We start from the raw sequence: 9017 nt of genomic DNA, 5'->3' as shown, positions 1-9017 counted from the left end.
CCGGTGCTCTTTCCTGCCAAGGCAGGGGGTCGGACTAGATGATCTACCTAGGTCCCTTCCGACTCTAGCTACTATGAAACTATGAAAAAGCCCCCGTAAAGCCAACTGAACTGCTTAATTGGGGTGGAGGCCTTCATACGGGCCCCTGCACCGGGGAGCTTCCACCCACCCAGATCTTGGACCAAACCGTCTTCCGAGGCCCTGCCACCCCCGCCCAAGTGCGTGGCCCATGGTCCACTAGACAGAAACAAAGGTCTGTTTGTGAAACTGAAGAAACCCCCAAAAATACAAAAAAAAATTGAAACCATAAAAAAAAAAAAATGCAAATTTCAACCCTTCCCTTTGTGTTGAATGAACCAGGCCAGCTAGAGCAACTCCTGCTCTCCCGCCTGTCAACCAAACTCCATCCCAAAGCTGCTCCCCGTGTGGTTTCACACCTCTGAGCCTCAAAAACATTGAGGGTTTTAAAAAAAGGATTTACAAGAAGAAAAGGAAAGTTGGGAAGTACCTGCGATTGGGATGTGACATAAGGAATCCAATATACATGACAGCATTACGCACGGTGACAACCGCATTGCTGCGTTTCTGGTTATCAAGAACTAGAGATTCTTCAAGAACCACAGGTTCCCCCGAATATGGTTGTTGCTGCTGAATTGATGCACAAGCTCAGGTTTTAGCACGGGAGCCACACATAGCCCCCGCCGAACAGGCTGGCTGCACTCTCGCTGCTGTGTCTTTGCTCTGCCTGCATTGAGAACAAGGCATTTGCCAATGTCTACAAAGGCAAGAGGGTGCCAGGGACCCGACGACCCAAGGTTTCCTCGCTGCCAGGCTGTCTACCTTGACTGCTAAAGGCTGGTAAACAGCCCTTTGCCATCCCAGCTCACAAGGATAACAGCTTGCGGAGTGAAAGCCACGATCCAAATGTGCATCACTTGCAGAAACAGAAAGTTTTCTGGGTCCCATCTCTGCACAAAAGCATCCGAGTGCACACCCCTGGAGCAGATGGAGCCTGCCCCTGTATTTGCTTGAAAAGAATTGTTTTGCTCCTGGCTGTTAAACAGGGCGACACACTCATTGACGTGTGAAAATGAGGGGTGTTGTTTAATTTTGGTCTAGGCAAACCGCTCCTGAACTCACTGACCGATTTTCACTGAGTCCTGCCCTCTGCTTACGTGAGCAGACTCTGCAGAAAACCATGAAGACCCTGCAAGGTGTCTGTCCTGACTCCTTTTAAATAAAAAAAGTCTCTTTTGGTCGATGGAGTGATTTTGCCTGTTCATTACCAAAGGGACCATCATGGTGTCAAACATTTACGAAATACCAGTGTGAGGCATTCCCTCACCAACCTACAGTCCATTGCTGTTTGTGCCAAAGTCCTTTCAAGATAAATAGCAGGATGTTCTTAAAATCCATACTGACTCAGGCCTGTGAGGATGTCCGAAACAACCCGCACTGCCCCGAGCTTTGGATTAAAAGGGGACAGTCCTGCGACAGGAAGTCAGTCATTCCCACACGTCACATGGGGCTTTTGAAAATTGCTGATGTTTCTTCGACTTCCTTTGGGGATATAAGCAGACCCCTTGAAGCCGTTACAAATGAATTCAGCTGGCTTAGAGCGGTATCACCTTCGCAGATGCATCTATTTACAAGTTCACGAAGTTAATGCCGGCGCTCTCCAGGTCTTGTTACGTGGTACCGAGTTGAGCTCGCAACTCGCATGTCGAGTTATTCACCAAAGATACATCCAGTTTCAGAGTACTGAAACCCACCGCCAGCAAAACGCTCACCAGGTTTCTCCATTTTGACTTGGCTGCCGAAGGCTCATTTGAGAATACGCTCACGAGGCAGAGTCTTGGCAGATCAGAAATGAATCAAGACAGGAAGGTCAGACCAGCCGGGGAAAGGAGTGATGCTGGGAATTGCAAGGCTCATCTTGAGTAGAACTGGAGGTCACTGGAGAGCTGTAAGTCACAACCCACCCTTTTTTAGTCCCTTTTGGCAAAATAGCATCCTGTTACAAAGACTGGTAAGAGTACCATGGCTTCACGTGACAAAAAAAAAAAAAATCAGCTTGATTTCAACTTTGTAACATTTAAAACATGCACTTGCAAAGAGGACCGGTGTGCTATGCAGGATTAGTCTCAGGAAAGGCAGGTATGATGCTTATGAAATATTGCCAAAGACAGTGCAGGCAGATCCCGTCTCAAATATCATCCGCTCGGGCCAATACACTGGACTCCTGAATGGCAACAGATCTACTAACCCTGTCCTGATGTGTCTGAAACCAAGACCCAACCATGCAGCAGTTGTGTGATGTGGATTTGCTAAAGGCCAGATTGGGTATGAAAATTCAAGTCACTCACGACTTATACCTGATTTGACACAAAGATTAAAGGCTGGTGCCTCACCCTACTGCTGTACCGACTGCCACGGAGCCTAGCATTCAAGAAATACAAATGAACGTGTGCAGACTAACAGGGACATAGCTAACAAGACAATTAAACCAATGCATTAATCTGTACTGTTTGCCTCAATAACCGCACGTTCTGAGAAAAAGCAGACGTTTGCAAATGCCGATCTGAATTTAGTTGAGTACCAAGTTCTTAAATAAGGTAAAGCAGGTAGAAAAGTTGGGAAGAGCCGTTTACCTTCCCTGTTGCACCAAATGAAAAATTCATCGTGGATTTAGCAGACTCTGTTCACCGCGGCAGGTCTGCTGAACCGAAGCACTGGCCAAAGCTGGGGACCTGAAGCACTGCCTTAAGGCAAGGTACCATGGGTTCGGGTGGGAGCAAGCCTCAGACACGCTCCCAACCTGCGCACCTTGGTTTTGAATTATTCCTCCACTGCTGTTTCAACCTTGTGCCAAAGCAGGTGCCAGTTTTTGGGATGCAAGCTGAGACCATGGAATAAGTCTTCCTTGTGACCTAAATTACACTCAGAAGATTGTCAGGAGTATGTGACTGCACGGCCTCCACAAACTCCATCATAATATCCCACCGATTTCTTTCCTACATCCTATGATCTTTGTTTCTTCGTTCCAATGGTGTTGAAATGGCAAGTCAGTCTTCACATGCAAGCTGGATGCATGTTTTAACATACTCCTGGCCAAGAGTGTCTATATTTTTCAGTCATTTGTATTTACTGCTTTTTAAAAAAGAAACCCCAATATTGTTTAATAGTCCATAGAGGCCTAAAACACACAGGATACAACCTGCTTTTTCAACACCTCACTTCTTCTTGTCCAAAGTCCATCTAGTTTTCATTCCAGCTGCTTGCTGCCTTCCGATTTCTGGTCCTGCCTGCTCTTGTTGTTCTTCACCATGTACATGAAGTACGCGAGCGTCTCCTCCTCATTCACGGGGATATTCCCAAAGCGACGGCCGATGGTCTAAAAGGAAAACATTTAAAGAGGGAAAAGTTTGTGAGTGAGAGGCAGAAAGAGTCAGAGCTACAGCTTCACCTTTGGTCCTTGCGAGATGGATTTTAACTAGCCAAGCGCAACACACTTTTTATGCAAACATGCACCAGTTACAATGGTCGGTCCTCATTTCCCTCTTTATTATAGCTGAAATGCATATATGAAGAATTGCCTTGCTTGGTTAAGAGTATCAGTAGCCCATTTACAAGTGAAATTTGGAAGCCAGGATCTCCTCCTGCCATAGTGAAATCCTCTCTCCTAGGAAAGCATTACCAGAGATAACTTTGCATTATTAGTAGAAATCCCCTCAAATCCACTCCATGCTCAGTAAGCTTGGAGAGTGCATTTTCCCTGTAACTTGGTATGCTAGGGAAAGCTGATGGAGAGCTAAATCTCCAAGCTTTGCTACGTGACCCAGAAGCGGGAGAGATTAATCACACCTTTGTCCAGATGAAAATGTGTTGGGGAAGCTTTCGCTGAAAGGAGCGCAAGGGGGATCCGCAATGCAGAAAAAGCAGGGATGCCAGCGAGAAGGCTTCGGCAGAGACCCTGGACCATCCGGCTGCTTTTTTCACCATGGATGTAAAAAGCACGTCACAAGGGCAGAATGAGAAGACGTGTTTTCTCCTATGGAGGAAACACATCTTTTGGTACCCGACAGCTCGAGAACTGGCAGGGGATGCAGGTTGAACAATATGAATCACTCCAAGAAGACTTATGGAAGTTGGAGTTTTTCTTGCAGTGGGTTAGAAGCAGATGTCCAAGTCTCAGGCAGAAGTGATTCAAGCACGGGAGCCAGACGAGGATAGTTTCATAGTTCCTAGGTTTCATAGGATCCAGCGTAGGGTCAAAGCTGCTCAAACTGCACAGGAAATCTGGGAAGTGTGGGACAATTTTAAGTTAGGTTCCCCTTAAGGTTAATCTCTGCATGCATAATATTTTTGCTGGGGGAAACAATGGGAATGTACTTCAGTACACAGCGTTTGATGGCGGGGGGGTAGTTGAAAAGCTACTTACTATTTAGGTAAAATGCTGGATCCACATGAATGAGGATGCAGACCTCACCCTTTACAATCCACTCGCTCACACCATGTTGTATAATATTATGACCTGTCATTCTGTACTTTAGCTTGAAAAGGCACAATAAAACATTTAATAAAAACTGCTTGGATGTGCCCAAAGGCCTGTCAACCCAGCCAGAACAACACCGGCCATATGGTGGTAAAAGCTCTAGCCTGCAAAGCAGGAAAGTGGGATTTCTTGAAAAAGGCCATCAGGACTCATAATAGAGATGATTTCTTTTATTAGACCAACAAGATTTTTGCAAAAAAAAAAAAAAAATTCTAATTTTTTTTGCAAAAAAGCAGAGATGCTAGCAGTAGCCTGAAGCAAAAGAGCTGACTTTAGCCCCAGACACACAGTTTCCTTAAGGATCATCTGCCTGCAGCACTCCCCAGGTGAAAACCATTCGGTCCCATGCCTCCGGTGCAGGACTGAAGCAAACATCTCTTAAATGAGTTACTAGGATATCTGGATCATGGGAGGAGAGTGGGGAGGACTGGGCTAATGACTTTTCCATTAACAACAAGTGGGTATTAACAGATAATATGGGCATTTAAAGTGACTGTTAAAACGCAAGCCAGGACTTTGCTTTACAGTGGTCTCTAGCTAATGCTGGTAAAACTGCAAACACACTGGTCAGAAAAGCACCCCATTTTTTTTAATTCCATTTGTTGTTCCATTTAATTCACTTCTTTAATGAAAAAGTGGGGGGAGGGGAAAAAAAAAAAAAAAGCTGTGTCAAGATGCCCTTCAGGACTGACTTCTAAATCTGTTTCTCTCCTAGCAGGGGAGAGAGTTTATAGTTTTCTAAGAGGACAATTTGCTGGAGTCTCATGGTGGACCTTCCAATACTTGCTAGTGAGAGTTGCAGTAGGTGTCAGTGGCCAGGAAGGCTGTGTTTGATAGGGATCATGGGGTATACATTTTTGATAAGGGGAGAAAATACCACCCCGCTCTCGGCTCCCACTTACTTCTGCTAGCTGTGCCTCATTGAGGCCAGGCCTGGTTTGTACTTCATAATGCCTTTTGTAATGTCGCAGCGTGTTCATCTGGAGCTGGAATCAGTCAACCTGGTAGAGATACAACAGGATAGGCAGGGAAAAATGGGATGAGAACTGGCTTCAAGGTGTGGCGTGTAGCAGACTGGGGCAAGGGACAGGGGTAGATAGGGCAGGGAGCAGAAAGCAGAGCAGAGCAGGTGGGGAGCATAGGGCAGTAAGCAGAGCAGCAGATCCAGCAAGGGGAGGGGACTGGAGTGATGCTTTGGGAGGCTGCAGGGTTCATTTGTTGCACACCTACCAAAAAAGCTGGCTGTCTCTGCTCTGGCTCACGAAGCCCAGCAAGTGAGCTTGTGCAGTCGCTATGTTTTGGGGGTCAACTGGTCCCTGGCTCCTGTTGCAACTGAACCCAGCTCTGCATTGCAAAGCTTTCCTGGAGCGGTGGTGACAGCGAGAAGGGCGAAGACCAGCCCCTCGCTCCAGCTGACAGCACTTGTGTCAGGTCAGTTAACACCATTTGGGGAGACGGTGTGATATACCAGCAGAAAACGTCTCGGCTGCAGCTTCTGGTACCCGCTAGAGGGCTCTGCGGGCACAGCTACAGCCGCAGGGGCGGTCAAACACAGCCCAGTCCTGAACAGCGTTGTAGGCTGTATACCAGAAGCAGCAAAAGTGAGCGAGCCTAAGGGTGCGGGGAGAAGCTTATTGCGTATTGCAGCATCCCAGAGCGTAGCCACAAGTGTGTTGCATTCAAGGTGTAGTTTCAAGCCCTGCATGAGCTGACTCTGTCTCTGTAGTGGGATTTCTGGTAGCTGTGACAGCAGTCAGGCATCAAGGAAGAGGACCCGATCAGTGCTAAAATGATTTTTTGTGCGTGTGCTAACGACAGACCTGGAATAACAGGCTGAATGCCTCCAACACACCTGGCTGCAGCTGTGCGCAGAGTTGCAGAGTTGCGTGGTTTCCAACATTTTTGTAACTCCCTTTCCATAAAAAGCGTTGAATGAAAAATACTAGAGAAGATGCAAAGCCAGGGACTGACTTGTTCGGGGGCAACGAAAGACAACAGAAAATGCTCTCGACAACCAGGATCCTCCCTGTCGAAATAAAAATTCTTCTTCAAAACACGAAACCCCTGTGGAAGTAACACGGCTGCAGTTTAAGTGAAAAGGAAATTATTTTTCCTGGCCATTTGAAAGCACTCTAATCCAATACACAGTTCCCCCCCCCCCCCCGATTTCAGTGACTTAATGGATCATGAGACACAGTAAGCGTCGAGCAGTTTCAACAGAGGAGACACGTCTGGCGCGATGCTTACCTCTGGGACATCTATTTCATGCTCAGGAGAGTCTCCCCCATCGTCGCTGGCCCTCCTCTTCCTTTTGTTTCGGACACTGAATGAAACGCGTGTGGAAATCACAGGCGCCTTCACCTACGGGTCACAAGCGGGAAGGTCAGCTAGCGCAACAGACACTGCAGTCGATTATAAACCAATACACACCGGACACCTATTTTAAACACGGTGCAGCAGCACGCAACGTCATCCAAAATCCTGAACGACAAACGTGCGTGTGCACAGTTAGGACTGATGAAGGGAAATATAAGCTAACGAAGGGCTTTTCCTGGTGAGATGAACTTTGTGAAAAGCATGATTTTCTTTTAAAAAAAGGTAGTTAATTATTCAGCCCCTTTTTCTGTGCTTGGCGGAGGGGTTGTGCCTTCCCTTGAAAACTATTAGTGGCCTCACCGACTTGAACGGGACCATCCATGTAGATAAAAACACAGTAGGACAGGACCCTTATTACTCCCATCCCGGGTATTTTTTGATCCTCAAATGAAGACACACTTCTGCAAAAAATGTGTTATTTTTTACATGTGAATGAGGTCATGAATGTTGCAGCATAAATCCAGGGTTTTTACAACAGGTTGCTTCAGCTGGAGCTCCTAAAACGTCTTTCATAGTAGGATGATCTTTAAGAAAGCTCCTCCTTTACTATATATTTCCCAATAACAGTTAGCATAATCCCAAAAGGGATTTAATGGTGCGAGGAAGCTGATGCTAGCAGACCACAGATTCTTTACCCCATCTCATATCCATGCATTTCCAAGCACGGCATATGCCCTTAATTTAATCTTTTCCACCTGTATTATTATTTCAGTGCTCTGACTTCCCTTTCCACTTCTGTGGGTGGTTCACACAGCCACAAAAAACATGTTCATAAGTGGAAAGACATGCGAGTGCTACAGTCAGGGTGAAATACCCAACTGAAAAAAAGAGACTAGATTTGAAGCTAAGCGATTCTCCTTAAAGTGATGGGTTTTTTCCTCTCCTGCCCTGTGAAAGAGCCTACTAACTGACCATCCATAACGTGAACAAACTCAGCTTAAAACACCTTCTAATTTTTTTTTCAGGCATCTCAATCTCACGTGCTGCGACAGCCACAGGTTAAATGGACAGACGATGCAACGTGTGTGGATGGAGTCCCGTGAAAGAAACAGCTACTGAAGGGTGTTTGTACCCAAAAGCTTGCAAAAAACAATTTCTCCAGCTATTTAGCTGGTCTCAAAAAAGACACCGCATTGACCCAAAGCGCCTCATCTGCTACTGAAACTATGTGCCTTCACCCAGCGAGACACACGTGTAGCCTGACGTGACAAGACACCGCCTCATGCTGTCGTTAACTGGCTGGCAGCAGACGCGCTCTACACCCAGCAATGAACATCCTGCTGATTCTTCCTTTTTTTTAAAAAAAGAGATTGCATGCAATATTCAAAGCAGATTGGGGCTGTTTTTAAACTACCTGCTTCAAGAGAAGCCCAAGGTTTCGAGAACGCAAATACTTCCAAGGCAACTGCAGCAAGCTCAAGGGGGGAGAAAAATGGAAACTTGCAGGAGCATAGCATTGTGCTCTTATCCTTATTGAATTTCCTTCTCTTAATTTCTCATATTCATTAGGATCATTTTGAAGTCTGACCCTGTCCACCAAAGTCCTGGTAACCTCACCCTGTTTGGTGTGTACCCCTCAATTTTATTCGTGCTCCCCATTTCACCATCTAGGTTACCAGAGACAGTATTGAATAGAGCTGGGCCTGAACAGCGCCAGTAAGAAGCCCCTGAAAACAACCTTCCAGTCTGAGAACATGAATCAGGGCTAACTATCCTCTCGAATGTGATTTTTTTCTGGGCAGTTATGCACCCACCTTATGGCAACTTCATCTAGATCGTACTCCCCTAGTTTAGATTGGAGAACAGCATATGGGACCGTTGCAATGGGATCAAGGCGTATTACACGTACTGCTTCCCCCTTGCTACGACAGCTACTCTGTCCAGTGCTGATAGAAATGAGATTGGTTTGATGCAATTTGTTCTTGATGAACCCACATCGGCTGCTTCCATCACCTCGTTATCTTCGAGGTCGGTGGACATTGATTGCTAATGTTGGTTTGTTTTTATCAGCGTCTTTCCCGCTACTGAAGTTAGCCTGACTGATCTAGATTTCCCCACAACCTTCTTTTGTCTTTTTGTAAAGGTA

General features: G+C 46.2%; 1 protein-coding gene across 1 annotated transcript; it reads right to left on the bottom strand.

Annotated features, from left to right (window-relative positions):
- Positions 1-2979: 2979 nt before the first annotated feature.
- Positions 2980-7295, bottom strand: SAP30L (SAP30 like). The gene is given in 5 exon segments (XM_019534740.1): positions 2980-3394; positions 5458-5556; positions 6803-6878; positions 6880-6916; positions 7232-7295. Coding segments are annotated over 5 exon segments (405 nt in total). The 3' UTR covers positions 2980-3265.
- Between the last annotated feature and the right edge of the window lie 1722 nt (positions 7296-9017).

The sequence above is a fragment of the Crocodylus porosus genome, unplaced genomic scaffold (genome assembly GCF_001723895.1).
Source record: "Crocodylus porosus isolate Cpor-Errol unplaced genomic scaffold, CroPor_comp1, whole genome shotgun sequence".
NCBI lineage: Eukaryota > Metazoa > Chordata > Crocodylia > Crocodylidae > Crocodylus > Crocodylus porosus.
The sequence above is the reverse complement of the archived record's forward strand: the minus strand, read 5'-3'. Positions and strand labels throughout refer to the sequence as shown.